Below are 14963 nucleotides of genomic sequence, written 5' to 3'. Positions count from 1 at the left end.
TTGGTTCATAGGTGAATTCAACTCAAAAGAAATAATCTTTAGTTTTGTAGAATTTGCAAAGTTTAATTTGGAAATAAAACTGAAGTACCTAAGGCTATGAGACCAGTCTGTTTTCTGGGAGAAAGCTTTTTTTTTTTTTTTTATTCACTGTATGGAGATGAAAAACTATAAAGTTGACTGACTGCAGAAATTTTCTGGTTATTTTGTTTTTTAAACAGAACAGACTGCACATATTCAGTTTATTATGAAGATTTCAAGTAAGTGAAATTAATTTAAAAACATTTAAAAATTTAAATATTAATTCCAGATTTTCATTTTTACAATTTCATACTCTTATTTTCTTCCTTAATGGAAAATTATATTAAGCAATACTTAGCCTATATTTGAGTTGAAAGTCAGCGGTTAGAATTAAAGGAGACGATAAGGAAGATGGTCTGATGTTAAATCAGGCATGAGACATGGGATGACCAGCCTATGGAGTGTGTCCAAAGTGGTGCATTGGAAACCAATGATAATAATAAAAAAATAAGCTAAAACTTAGTAATTATTTTTCAACAATTTCATCGTTTCGTATTCATCTTTCGTACAATCGCTTGTCTGATCCTGAGGTGCCAAGCATTAGCAACAGCAGTGCATCACAGGTTTTTGTCAGTCAGTTTACAACTGATACTATATCAGTTGTAAACTGACTGACAAAATGAGCTACAGAGTTGTGAGTCCTTCATGAATATTTGCAGCATTGTACCTTTTGAAAAATTAAGCCTTCATTTTATATTCAATCACAGTGCAAAAGGAAAGCAGAAGGTGATAGTAAGCATGAATTCTATGTCGTCATCATCATCAAATTCCTGATATGTACCCTCAAGGGGTGCACAGGATATGATAGTACTACATGAAAAACTTCCATCATTACTAACTTTCTATCTACAATTTTCCTCCAAATCAACCTGTTAATTGTCAAGACTCCAACATTATCAGATCTTATATTTCTATCTTCTAAAGCACTTTTCACTATATCAATCAACCTATATATTGGTCTTCCTCTGGGTCTTTTTCCTGCCAACCTGGCAGAGAACACCTGTTTTGCTAATCTTTCCTTTCCCATTCTTTTTAAGTGACCATAACCAACTGAGATTAGCTCTGCTAACACATTCCTGGTTGCAAACTGTCTCATGTGCTTTCCTAATACCCTTGTTTTTAATATGATATTGCACTGATGCCATTTGTTCATGCCTCTAATTTTTCTCAGGACTCTCATATCTGTGGTCTCTAATCTTTGGTCAAGCGTTTTTGTTTCTAACCCAGCTCTCACAGATCCATAAATTAAAATTGATTTGAACACTGTCTTGTATACAGCTAATTTAGTGTTTTGACTAATATCTCTCTTATTCCATATAAATTTCTTCAGCTGACTTCCTACCATGCCAATTTTATTGATTCTGTTGTCTATTTCCATGTTTAATTTACCATCTTTACTAAAAATTGTGCCTAGGTAGCTGAAATGTTTTAATTGTTCTATAGATTCTCCATTCACAATACAGTTGATATTTTCAATGCTTCTGCCTATTTTTATTGTCTTTATCTTGTTATTGCTGACCTTCATACCAAATCTTTTGCAACAGTTAATCAATTTAGTCATGGAATCTTGCAGATATGTACTAGATTTATTTAAAAGTATACATCGTTCTACTTAAATTTTCCTTCATAATGTGATCCATATAGATAATGAATAACAGAGGGGATAATGTATATCCTTGTCTGGCACCAGATTTAACATAAAACCATCTTCCTGTACTTCCTTCAATTCAAACTGCTGACTTACAACTCAAAGACTAAGAATTGCTTGATATATGCTCCATTGACACCATACAACTGTAGTACTTTGAACAGCTTCTCTTTTGTCACCCTGTCATATGCCTTTTCAAGACTTATGAAACTTAAATACAGATCTTTGTTATATTCCCACGATTTCTCAACTATTTGTTGTAAAGTGAAAATCTGATCCTGACAGTCTCTATTTGCCTTGAACCTAGTTTGTTCTTCACCAAGCTTCCCTTCCACAATTCTTCTCAACTGTTTCCCAAGTATACTCTTGCATAAATCTTATAGGAACACTCAGTAGGGAAATACTTCTGTAATTCTCACATTCAGTTTTATTTCCATTTTTATGTATGGGTACTATGAGAGCTTTACTCCAATCATCTGGAATTCGTCCCTCTGTACAGGCCTTCTAAATTATGCAGTGCAGCAACCGGAAGACTTTTATTCCTCCAAACTTTAGCATTTCTGGTCGAATATCATCTACTCCCACTGCCTTTCTACATTTCAGGCTTTTGATGGTTTTCTACTGCAAATATGGATATGTATTCCTGATTGCATGCCTTATCAGTGTTTTTTTACCACTGTGCTGTCACTGATTGTTTCATTTAGCAATTTTTCGAAGTAATTACTCCATACATGATTCAAGGATATCTTTCTCTCCAGTTTTCATGTCACCTTTATCATTTCTAATCACATAGAAAGAAAGAGTGCTGTAAAAACAGCACTCTTTCCTCCATTTCTGAGCTTTTTCAATAGCCTCCAGAATATTCTGCCACCTTCTTGATATTTATTTTCTATTAACCAAAGTCTTCCCACAACTTTTGTTTAGCTAGTTTTACACAGTGTTTAGCTTTCTTACATTTGTCTTTGTATTCTCTAAGAGCACAAGCTGACTTATTTGACAGGAACTTTTGATATGCTTTCTTCTTTTCCTTCACTGCCTCTTTAATTTCCTGTGTCCACCATGAGGTTCTGATTTTTCTATCCTTGCTGATAACCTCACCACATGCCTCTCTGGCTGAATCAATCAATGTTTTCTTCAGGATTTGCCACTGACTCTCCAAGGTTTGGTTCCTGTTCTCAAACTCTTTCATTTTTTTTTCAATAATCTTTGTGTATGTTAGTCTACAGTTCACATCTGTGAGCTGCTCAACTTTTATTCACTTTAAAACTTTCTTACATGTTCTTCTTTTCAATATGAAATTCGATTTTATCCTGCTCAAGACTAAATGGTGATCACTTCCAATTTCAAAATCCTCTGTACACTTTAGTGTCCTGCACCAGTGAGAACACATCACTATCAACAAGAAGGAATAAGAAAAGTCAACGAGACTTTTCTTATTCCTTGCCTCTTCTCTCCGTGCACACTTTTATGTTGGGACATTGTGTTAGTAATAAACGGTCCATATCCTGAGCAGAAATCCAACAGGTATTTGCCATTATTATTAGCTTTGCTCTTTTCTCCAAATCAAAATATAAAATATATTCATATTAAAATTTTTACAGGGAGTTTAAGGGTACAGGAGTTTTAAGGTGCATGGTGCATCTGAACTCGTAGGTGAAAAAACTGGCATATGGAACATAAAAGGTTGGTTGCCCCTGGTGTACATTATCTCCACTGTTATACATCATCAATATGAATCACATTTAAAGGAAAGTGATATTAAACCTGATATCAAAATTGGAGATGTTAATTTCAGATCTTTACTTTATGCAGATGATATACTTTTAAATAATTAGCAAAACAGGCAGGTGTCTGCTGACACCCACATTTTGCAAATCTTTTCCCTCTCATTCTGTTATATTTTCAGGTGGGAATAAAGCTATTCCCACCTTAGAATAGCTCTATTCACATTTTATCGAATGCTAACAATGTTAATTTCCTCATATCCTTATTTTTAACATGGCTCTGTTATTGCTGCCATATGTTAACTCAAGTAATTTCACTTATTCTATTGTCTATTTCCAGATTTAATTTTCTATTTTCACTAAAAATCATGTCATGTCTTAGGTGAAATATTCTACAAATTCTCTATTCAGGATGCAGCACATGCTTTCAATGTTCCTACCTACGTTCACAGTATGTCATTTTATAGCTGACTTTCATACCAAATTTGTTCAAGCTGTTATTCAATTTAGTTAAAGAATCCTGGAGATGTACACTGGATTTGATTATTAATATGATATTTGAACAAAGCAAAGAGTTCAGTTTAATATCCACGATTCTGATATCAGGCTAATGCCACTTTCCTCCATAAAATGATGAATGCTTCATAATAATATGAATGAAGAACAATGAAGATGGTGTGCACACTTGTCTTACAGCTGATTGTACATCAAGTCATCTTTCTTAACTAACTGCTGGCCTACAACTCAAATACAAACCACGTATTGCTCAATTCTATTTATACCATATAACTGATTCTAACAATCCTTATTTGGCCCAAACACAGCTTGACCCCTCTTCAAAACTATGTATGCGTAAATCTTATCTGGAACACTTGGTAGGTAAATTTCCCTAATTCTCATGGCTTTATTTCTCATCTTAGATGAGCTCTCCTCCAAATCATTCTTCTGATCAAATGCAGTGCAGCTATTGTAAAATTTTTATACCTCCATATCTGAGCATATCTTGTTGATTAACATCTCATGATTTTAAGGAATGCCGATGGCAAGGAGGTCACTGAATCAGTTGATATAGTTGAATTACTGAGTGAGCACTTTGCAAGAGTATATCATCCAGGTGGTGCCATTGAAAGAATGAAGTATGGGAATTGTGGTGAATGAAGTGGAGGTGAATAGTCTATTACAGAACCTTAATGTGAATACTGTGGGATTGGATGGTATACCGGCATGGGTCTTACGTGAAGCGGCTAAAGATTTATCAGTGCCCTTGACCATGTTGTTTAATCTGAGTCTCGGAGCTGGTTTAGTCCCGAAGGTGTGGAAAGAGGGGAAAATAGTTCCACTGCATAAAGGAGGATCCAAGACTACTGTTGCAATTTACTAACCGATCAGCATACCAGGAGTCGTTGTCAAGGTCTTGAAGAAAGTAGTCAAGGGAAAAATACAGGAATGGATTGATGAAAATGAGATACTGTATGGGTTACAGCATGGCTTTGTGAAGGGTAGATCATGCCTCAGTAACTTGCTCAAGTTTTATAACACAGTGACAGCCGAACTGGATAAGGGTAATGGGTTTACAGTGATACTGCTGACCTGGCTAAGGCCTTTGACAGGATACCACATGGAATTCTAATCTGTAAACAGCAACATATGGGAATGGATAAAGGGTTGGTGAGATGGATGGTTGGGTGGTTGATGGAGAGATATCAGACAGTAGTTTATTCAGGAGTAGAGTCCAAAAGATGGCTTGTGACTAGTGGTGTGCCACAGGGTTCTGTTTTTGGATCACAGCTGTTTAATTTGTTCATTAACGATATAGGAAAGGATCTAAGAGGAATGGTTCATTTGTTCGCTGATGATGCAAAGTTGGGTAGGGCAATAGTGAATGCAGAAGATGACAAAATCTTGCAGGATGATTTGGATAGATTGGAGGTCTGGGCTAAGGAGAATGGATGTCAATTTAATGCGACAAAATGTAAGGCTATGCATTTTGGGGTGAAAAGATTAGTTGCAGTATACCACATTGGTGGAACTGTACTCCAGGAGATTGATGAGGCCAGGGACTTGGGAGTGTTGGTGGATAGGGAGATGAAGTTTAGGGGGCAACATTGCAAAAGTGGCTAAATCAGCTCATCAAACACTTGGTTGCTGAAAAATAATTTGACGAGCAGACACAAGCAAGTTATTGTTCCTCTGTACCAAGCCTTGATAAGACCCTCATCTTGATTACTGTAGCCAGATCTGGTCACTAGGTTTCTTCTTGATGGGGAGGAGGTTGAGAGGATCCAGAGGCAAGTGACCAAAATGATAGCAGGTCTATGGAATGAACCTTATCAGAACAGGTTGAAGATTTGTGGGTTGCAGAAATTGGTTGATAGACAGAAAGGAGGAGATATGTTTGAGACATTCAAATTGCTGAAGGGTTTCTACAGGATTAATTCAGAGGATATTTTTGAGATCAGGACTGGTGGTGGGAGGACTAGGGGACATCTATGGAAGCTGGGCAAGAGTGTGGTTAGAGCTGGGTTCTTTACTTTCAGAGTGGTAAATGAGTGGAATAAGCTGCCAGAGTCTGTTGTGGATGCTATGACAGTGAATGAATTGAAGGCAAGGTATGATAGATACTGTGAGAATGTCAAAGAGTTGTGTGGACATGATGTTTAGGGCCTCCCTCGATGAGTCTAAGGACTCCTTGGAGTCGCCCATAATAATAATCTCCTCCAGATACCTTTCATCATTTCAGGTAATGAATGGTTTTTCCTACCTCACTCCTGATTGCATTCCTTGAATATTTTCTAGCACTGTTCTGTCACTTTGTGTTATTTAGCAATATTTCAGATTGTGCCAAACATCTAGAATATCTTTATCATCTAATTCCTTCCAGAGTACTTGTCTTTCATTTCTAAGCTTTTTCAATAGACAGAAAACATTTTACCATCTTCATGATCAGGGCTTGACAAATATGCTTGCTCACTCACATGTGGTAAGTAAATTCTGCCAACTGGTGAGTAGCTGCAGACTGCAAGTCCATCTGAATTTTTTTTTTTTTTTTTTTTTAAATCCTTGTAAACTTCAAGTCTAGATGCATCAAAGAGTCTCTCCCCCACCTCCCAAAGTCTGCTAGTGAGCCTCTAAAGTTTTGTTTTCAAACTCTCTTCATCTAATATTATTTGCATATTTAAGTCTACAGTTCACCCCTGAAAGCTGTCCACTTTGATCTTATAACATTCTTATATATTTTTCATTTCAGTATAACAATCATTTTTATCTTGCTCAAAACTAAATGATCTCTTTCTATTCTGAAACAGCATGAAGATATTGCTATCAACAATAACAGAGTGAGACTGTTTTCTCTCCATGTGACCCTAACGAGAGATCCAGCAGGTACTTAGGTATTCATTTCCTATTCTACTGTTTAGATCTCCAATGAGGACTAATTGCCTTTTTTCTTTGCATCAGCTGCCTTCTCTAATAAGCACAAATAAGTCTCTTTATCCAATTTTTCCAATCTGATGAACTGTGTAGGGTGGAATCCTTGTTTAATTGGTTGATGAAATGCACTAAGAAAAGGTGAGGATAGGACATAAGTCAGTTCTCTGCATTCCTTAAAAGGCCATGCAAGGTCTCCTCCCAGATATCTAAGCTTTGACTCTTGGACAACACCAAAATCTGATGCGTCAAAATATTCAAAAGATGTCAGACGAAACTATCCTATTCACTATATCTTAGCTACTGAAAATCAGTTTTATTACTTTATAATTATACATCATTTGAATAACTTTCACAATGGCTTTTATATATAGATATATATATATATATATATGAAGTAAATTACAAGTAGTCAAATTCACCTGTGAATGTATCAAAGGAACAGGAGATGCTGAACTAGTAGCATGAACTGTCAAACGCTCCTGGCATTCTGTTTCAGACATCTGATTTAAAGCATCAAGACCATATCCAGGCTCAACTAGAAGCTAAAAATACATAAATAAGCTTAAAGATTGTGAAAATGAATAAATTTTTTGTTTATTTTATTTAGACTGCAATATTTTAACATAATCTAATTTTTTTTTCTTATACATGAATTTATTCCATCAAAAATTCAATTTTTATATAGTTTATTTCAAGGAAAAATGTTACCATGTGAAAGTAATCAATGAAAGACACTTTTAATATTATTACCAACTGAGCAAATATGAAGAAGTTTGGAGAGACAGCTACTGTTATTGAATGACAGTGCAATGTAAAACTGGCTGAGAAGTATGGCAGGATTATTTTCCTCCTGATCTTTATATTATTTGCCTGACTTCACACCTTCTAATGGCCTTGCTGTTGGGTAATTTCTCTGTATTGAATGCTTTAGAAAGAATCTGCCCAACTTTGGGGGTGGGGGGGGGGATTCAATGAGCAAATTTTAAACAAAAGATTTTCATCAACAGGGGTTTGATGGGTAGTGAAGTTAGCCATTTTGTGATTCAGCCATTAGTTACCGCAGCAGTGTAAATGTAATTTGTTCTTGTCACACAGTCTTCTCAAATCACAGTTCTTGAAGCTTGTAAACCATTCTCTGTTGTGGAACTAGACCAACCATGTTTAAAATAAGCTTTTAGTGAAAAGAAGCCATCTAAATTTTTAAACAAAGAGCATGCTGACACTCACTGCACTTGGAGCTTTTGTTACAGAGCAAGAGCTGCTGTTGCTAATCAAGTTTTTGACATCTTGATACAATCATCTCAAGTTCAAAATAACATGCTCCAAGCAGTACAACACAGTCCTAGAACAAACTTTAGAAGCAAATATCTGAACATCTTCAAGTTAATAAAATGGAGAACAAAAGCAAAAGGCATTTATGTTTCTATTGTTTTGCAAGTTCAGCACGCATCTTGAAGAGGCAGAATATTAGCCACAAGCAAATATGTATTGGTGCCCACAAATCCTGACTGTGTGGTACACTTTATTCTTATGTGAATCTTACCAATGACAGGCTGGCCTAAATGATTGGATAATATTGAAACTCTACCCTAGAGACCAAATATGAAACATTTCCAAGTCACTACAACTTCTAAAACAAAGTAATGGTCTTCCAGTAGGCAACATAAATTGCCAGTCACCTAAAGCCTTGACAAACACCCATGTCACCATTACATTTGATCCTTACAGCCAGTTGGCTGGAAAGTGGATATGTAATCCAATCAATCTAACCAGGCTGGCATCATTCACAGATGAAGTGAAAATCCTGATGAAACAGCTGAAATAATTTCAGTTGGAGAGACCAAAAAAGTGCAGGATAAATAGCAAAAAGGAGGCAAAAACAAGTGTCAAGAAAACAGAGAAAAAGAATATTGTGATAGGTGATTCCATGATCAGAGACATACTGGATGAGCGAGCAATAACAGCATGTGTCTTGGGTGCAATATCCAGAACAAAATATGGGCATTATGATCTGAAGGGAAAAAAATATGGTATGAGAGAGATGAAAGTTGTTGAGTGAGGTGAAAAGAAGAGCAAAAGAGTAAAGATTGTGAGTCTGTTGCTACATATGACAGGATTAAGATTGCAAATAAGTTGCTTAGTACATTGTATGAGATGTACTAAGATGTACAGATGTACTGATTGTATGACAAATGGGATGCAGTATGCTGATGTATTGGATGACTCTGGATTGAAAGGACTCGTGTGTGCATTAAATTAAGTGATATTAATTGCGAGTGTAATATGGGGGGGGGGGTCACCCAGAAATTCTGGTTTTTTGTCTCAAAGAACAGGCAAACCAGCCCTGTGAACACACAAGGATTACAGCCAGGAATACTTAAGATGGTCCCTCCCAGCCATAAGTGTGATTCATCAGCTATAGTCCCAAGCCCGGATAAAAATGTGTGTGTGTGTGTTGGGGGGGGGGGGGGATTGAGATGCCTGTAAAAGGTGCTCACAGCTGTTGTATCATCATACAAAAAAATAAAAAATAGTAAATTAATCATTTAATAAATTACATCATAGGAGCTTGTATCATTTATATACACCCACAAGATTTTTCACTGGTATGGAACCAACTTCAAACTGCTAAAAAAATTTAGCATCTAGTATACATTCTTTCAGATTTTGAAAGAGTAATATCTATTACTTTGGATGGCAAATTACTGGACATTGTTCATGTCTCAAAACAATCATTAACTTGCTCTCATGAAAGACATTCACACAGGCGTATTCATTATATTACCGATTCATTATATTTCAGACAGCACAAATTTACGAATGGAAACATTTCTACTGATAAATGGGTATTTAACATTTCTGAATGTCCATTGACTGATGCTGAGACTAGGTGTACTAGATAAAGGACATGATTTTGCAGTTTTGCCTAAGACATTCTGTATCTTGATTTTTTGTATAATATTGAATGCAACCTTTCTGGTTTTTCAAGTGATGATGCTAACAAACTACAATTTGAATAGAATTATCCTAGTTACAACCAAATTCTGTACATCACTTTCACTGAAAGAAAAGAACCATATATCTATTTCAAAAGCAGATAAGGAAAAGCTAATAGTGGTAATGGATAAAAATGACTAACAGGAAGAGACTTCTACTAATCAAGACATTAATTATAATCCTATCAAAACATAGATAATTAAATAAGCTCCTTTTATGAAGTTATTAGACTCTGCCCTGTGAGATCAAATGTGAACTGTAATGGCTTTCATATATATATATATATATTTTAGGTGGGAGATGAATTTCATCATCAGGTGCGAGACTGCTTGCTTATTGGAGACCTGAGGTGGCTTGAAAAAGTTCCATGTTTGGTCACTAAAGCAGAGTTTCTGGACTATGTAAAAAATAAATAAATAAAAAATATTCTTAGCTTCCTTACATTACTAATGTACTATAGGTTTACACAAGATATTTTCATGGGTGGGAGCCAAATGAAAAATATAGAATGATGAAGTTTTTTTTCCCCATATACTAAGTGGAGATATCAGTCAATCCAGGGTCACTTATATTAATAATTATATTAATATAATTATTAAAACTTATATTAATAATTCCTTTATCTTCTTTTTCTTCAAAAAAAAAAAAGGTTTTCAATACAAACTTCTGATGTTTCAAGTCAGATTTCATATTGTTTCTCTATTTCTCAACATTTCCTTGTCTTCTATGTGATGGTTTCTCTCCAAATGTTGTGAAGATATCTCTAATGTGTTATAGAATCTCTAATGTGTTATAGATTCTATAAATGTGTTATAGAATCAAGATATTTCACAGCTGGAAAAATAACATCTATAAATTTGAATGTACAGCCATGGGGAGCCTTCTGTCTCCACCTTTGGCAGATTATTATTCAAACCATCCAGAAGATACCTTGTTCCCAATCATTCATTCTCAGCAGTCTTTCTGGGTTTGCTATGTAGATGATGTTTTTGCACCTGAAATCATTCTGAAAATGAAACTAACCACCTTTCTACACTGAATCAATAGCCTACATATTCAATTCACCAGGAAAAACAACAGTTCTGAGTATTTACCATTCTTGGACATCCTTCTCACTTGCATGGCCTCTGGTACTTTGTCAATTAGTGTTGACAAAGTTCTGCTCAATCACACCACCCCAAAAAAATCAGGGTTGTTGAATCATTAATGAATAAAGCACATAATATCTGTTTCTTCTCCTTCAGCCTAACAACAAGAGCTTCTCACTATCAAAACTTCACTAGAACACAGGATATTACCTGTCCTATATATTTCTGGCATGTCCAAAGCTATAGACATTCCTTGAAGAAGTTTACCTCATACCCACATATTCTCCTATTAAGAAAATTTCCAATTTTTTACTATCTACAAAAGATAAATGCTCACCTCTATCTAGCTAGTGTTTGCCAGATCATTATGAATATAATCTGAAATGAAAAGGGTCCACACCATTCTGTCAGATCATCTCTATCATAAACAAGTTCATTGCACATATTACTAATCACTGGATGTGCATTCTTTACCTTATGCCTCCACCACCCTATTATATTGTTTAGAGAAACAATAATCTTAAAGAATTAAGCTGATAATTATGCCACACACGAGTGCTTAAGCCCTTGACTTATGGACATTAATTGATTACTATACAATCTGCAAAATCACCACCAAAAATGTTAACTTCAGTGAAAAGTAAAATGGCTTACTGGCACTAAAAGAATAGAATAGTAGCCTACAGTTTAACATCTACAATGCACAATAATAATTGCATGTCATCTATCCCTTACACCCAGTTATTACAAAACATTTGCTTACCTGGCCATCCACAAATACCACTTCACCTCTAAGCACAACTCTCCTCACTTGTCCTTTGACTTTTCTATTAGCAAAAGGGGTCCAACCTGCTTTGCTGAAGGGTAGCTTGGAAGGAATAATCCATTCTTCATCAAGATCTACTTCTATATAGGTATCTGGTTGTTCAGGAAGTCCGAAAATTTTCCGAGGATTATGATACAGCTTATTTATCAAATCCTATAATTATATATATATATATATATATATATATATTGAAAAAATTAATTAGTGAACAAACTATTATTTACAATTATTTATAATGACTAGTTTACTATTACTTAATGATTTTCTCTCTTCTATTTACAAGATTTTTTTCATTACAGCTGTTTAAAGTTATGTTACAAATTCAGTTACAAGTATTAAAATTTAATATCCTTTTATAATCAAAAACAGACTTTTGTTTACGAAGATATTTTTTTAAATAGCTCTGATCAAAAACTATGAGAACTAGCCATGTAATTCTAAAATATATAGCAGAATTACATATGCAGTAGCCATGTGCAACACGATCAGAGTAAATAACAGGCTTCCCGTTTGTTGGATTAAAGTGGTATAGTTTAACTGGATAAAAAATGCTTTTCACACAAGACAGTAGACTCCCAATTTGGTAAAGAACTTCCCCAGATAACTAAATCCTCGATTAACCAGCAAAATGACAAAACTAATATGACATTAAAGACTAAAAAAAAATTTCAATATCCTTTTAAATCAAAAAGAATTTTGTTTATGGATCTTTTCTTAAATAACTCTGATTAAATAGCTCACACTGAAAACAATATGATAGCTAATAACAGAAAAAGCATGGTTGCTTTTCTGTCATTAGCTTTTTTTTTTTTGTGCAATGAAAATTTCACACCTTTTTCAGCAGGAGTAATGTCTTCTTATTGTTCTGTGTAATCAAGTAGAGCTTTCACATAGAATAAAGTGACGTGTGATATTTGTCAGCAACAAATTGCCTTCCTGACTCATTTTGACTTGATTTATCTTTGTTCATAATTTTCATCAATAAATCATGTCTATTCAAAGACTGTCCAAATTAATCCATTCACCAATTGCTTTATATCTAAAATTTCAAAGGCTTAATCAATCAGTTTGTTTATGGCTTCACATACTCCTTTTATCATCTGCACCTTCATGTTGAACTTGTGTGTGGATGGTATTTTCTTAATCTTAAATAAATAAAATAAAATCTTAATTTAATGATTTAAATGCTTGAGATTTCATAAATTGCACCCAATACTGTAATATTTATCCGATATACCAACAAATTACCTTCCTTAACTAATTTAAATAAGTTTCTTTTGTAAACTGTTTTAAAATTTTGAATGACCCCTTGATCCACTGGTTGGATCAAGGCTGTTGAATATGATGACACATATTACCATCTTCAGATTTTAAAATTTTCTTGCTTAAAATGACCAGAAAGGTTGTCCAAAAGCAAAATGGCTTTTCTGTGGCAAATTAAGTGATTGTAAATGCTGTTGAACTGATGGAATAAATTTTCTTGTAAACAAGTCAAATAAAAATTTCTTGTTCGATACAAGAACAAGAAATCTTTCCATAATCAGATAATGAAAAGGTAAAATCAAAAACATCAATTCTGGAAAGTGCATGAGGTTATTTTGTAGTTCAATTATACAAGTGTGTGTGTATGCGCTGTGGAGGAAACTCACTTAACAACAGTTAGTAGTATTGTAAAAGTAGAGATAAGTTTTATTTTTTTTTTTGGAATTTAAGAATTATATGCATTTCACTATAAATTTATTTAATTAGTGATGCTGAGACTAAATGTGTATTAATTATCGAGGTTGTTAGTAGGTTTTGTAGAGATTTTTGTGCAACAGTTAGCAGCAGGAACAACCAGATGCATCGCATAAAAATAGTGTGTTGAGAGGGGTAGATTCTGCTAAAATGGTTCCCTTTCTGAAGTGTAATATGCATGCATGGGTGAATATAGATGATTTTGATGAGAAATTAAACAAAAGTGAGAGGGTAACAGTCTGCAGAAAGTGTAATATATTGATGGATTCCAGAAAAAAACAATTCATAAGATTTCAAGTGTGCACCGTTCTGAGTAGCATGATGATATCTTGCATCATCCTGCTACCTGGGATGTGAATCATCCCTCTGTCCAGTGTATGCACACTGTATTGTATATGCTACCTGCCCGTTAGGTATTAGTAGCTGTCTCAGTTATCATATACTGTCACGGTATTGCAGTGCTTGTGTTCAAGTAACCCTTATTTTACTTGATTGTGGCCCCAAAGCACAAGAGTAGTGCTGCTGGCAATTCGAATATGTCAACGAGAAGCAGTAAAGTGCTTCCCTTTAAGTGAAAAGGTGAAAGCTCTCTATTTCATAAGGAAAGAAAAAAAAATCATATGCTAAGATTCCATTCACATAACTTTTATTACAGTATATTGTTATAATTGTTTCTATTTTATTATTAGTTATTGTTGTTAATCTCTTACTACGCTTAATTTATAAATTAAACTATTATAGGTATGTATATATGTATAGGAAAAAAAAAACATAGTATATGTAGAGTTTAGTACTATCCATTGGGCAGGGAAACAGGGTGTGTCAAGAAAACAGTATAAGGAGAGCAAATTCTGAAAGCAGTAATGAATGCATATATGGGGATGGTCATATAGGAATGGAACTGCCTGGAAGATATGGGTGTGTGTATGTGTGTGTGTGGAAGAAGTCACAGATGATGGGCAGCATAGGTAAGACTGGTTATAGACTGATAAATGAATCGTTATACTTATTTACAAATGCCAGGAGTATCAGAAGGGAGATAACATTGTTGTGTTGATTGAGTTTATTTGCTCAAAAATAGTTGGAATAAGCAAAGCACTGTTGAATAAGAACTATATCTTGACTTTCCTGTTGAAATATAACTGACATAGAAATGGAAAGATATGATGTTTTTTGTGAGGATAGGAAGGGGAAAAAAGGAGGGGGAGTGCTGAGGAAATTATGTCCACACATGGTTGAGATACAGGAGGAAAAAAGTAGCAGTGGTTTTGAAGCTGTATGGTGTGAGGTGGAGATGGATAAAATGAGATATTTTGTTGGGTGTTTCTACAGGCCAGGGAATGTGGAGGGTGGAGACAAAGAAATGAATAGACAACTTGGCTTTATGAGCAAGTGAAGGATGATCATTATGAGTGATTTCAATTATGGCAATACTG

At 34.7% G+C, this 14963-nt stretch overlaps 1 protein-coding gene and 1 non-coding gene across 2 annotated transcripts in view; one reads left to right on the top strand and one right to left on the bottom strand.

The window, feature by feature from the left end:
• r (carbamoyl-phosphate synthetase 2, aspartate transcarbamylase, and dihydroorotase rudimentary) overlaps positions 1-14963 on the bottom strand; it is a 489668-nt gene that overhangs the window by 73633 nt on the left and 401072 nt on the right. The window contains exons 32-33 of the mRNA XM_090390424.1: positions 11728-11943; positions 7299-7421 (exon numbers count right to left, since the gene is read on the bottom strand). Of these exons, the coding sequence (XP_090246550.1) occupies positions 7299-7421; positions 11728-11943 (339 nt within the window). The remainder of the gene's footprint in view (positions 1-7298; positions 7422-11727; positions 11944-14963) is intronic.
• On the top strand, positions 10851-10921 carry LOC150108183 (small nucleolar RNA SNORD36). Its single transcript, XR_016548150.1, has one exon. It is a non-coding gene; the product is annotated as a small nucleolar RNA SNORD36 (small nucleolar RNA).

Source organism: Typopeltis vanoorti, chromosome 3 (assembly GCF_054136105.1).
Source record: "Typopeltis vanoorti isolate ZY-2024b chromosome 3, IOZ_Tvanoo_1.0, whole genome shotgun sequence".
NCBI lineage: Eukaryota > Metazoa > Arthropoda > Arachnida > Uropygi > Thelyphonidae > Typopeltis > Typopeltis vanoorti.
This window is presented reverse-complemented; position numbering and strand designations above follow the sequence as displayed.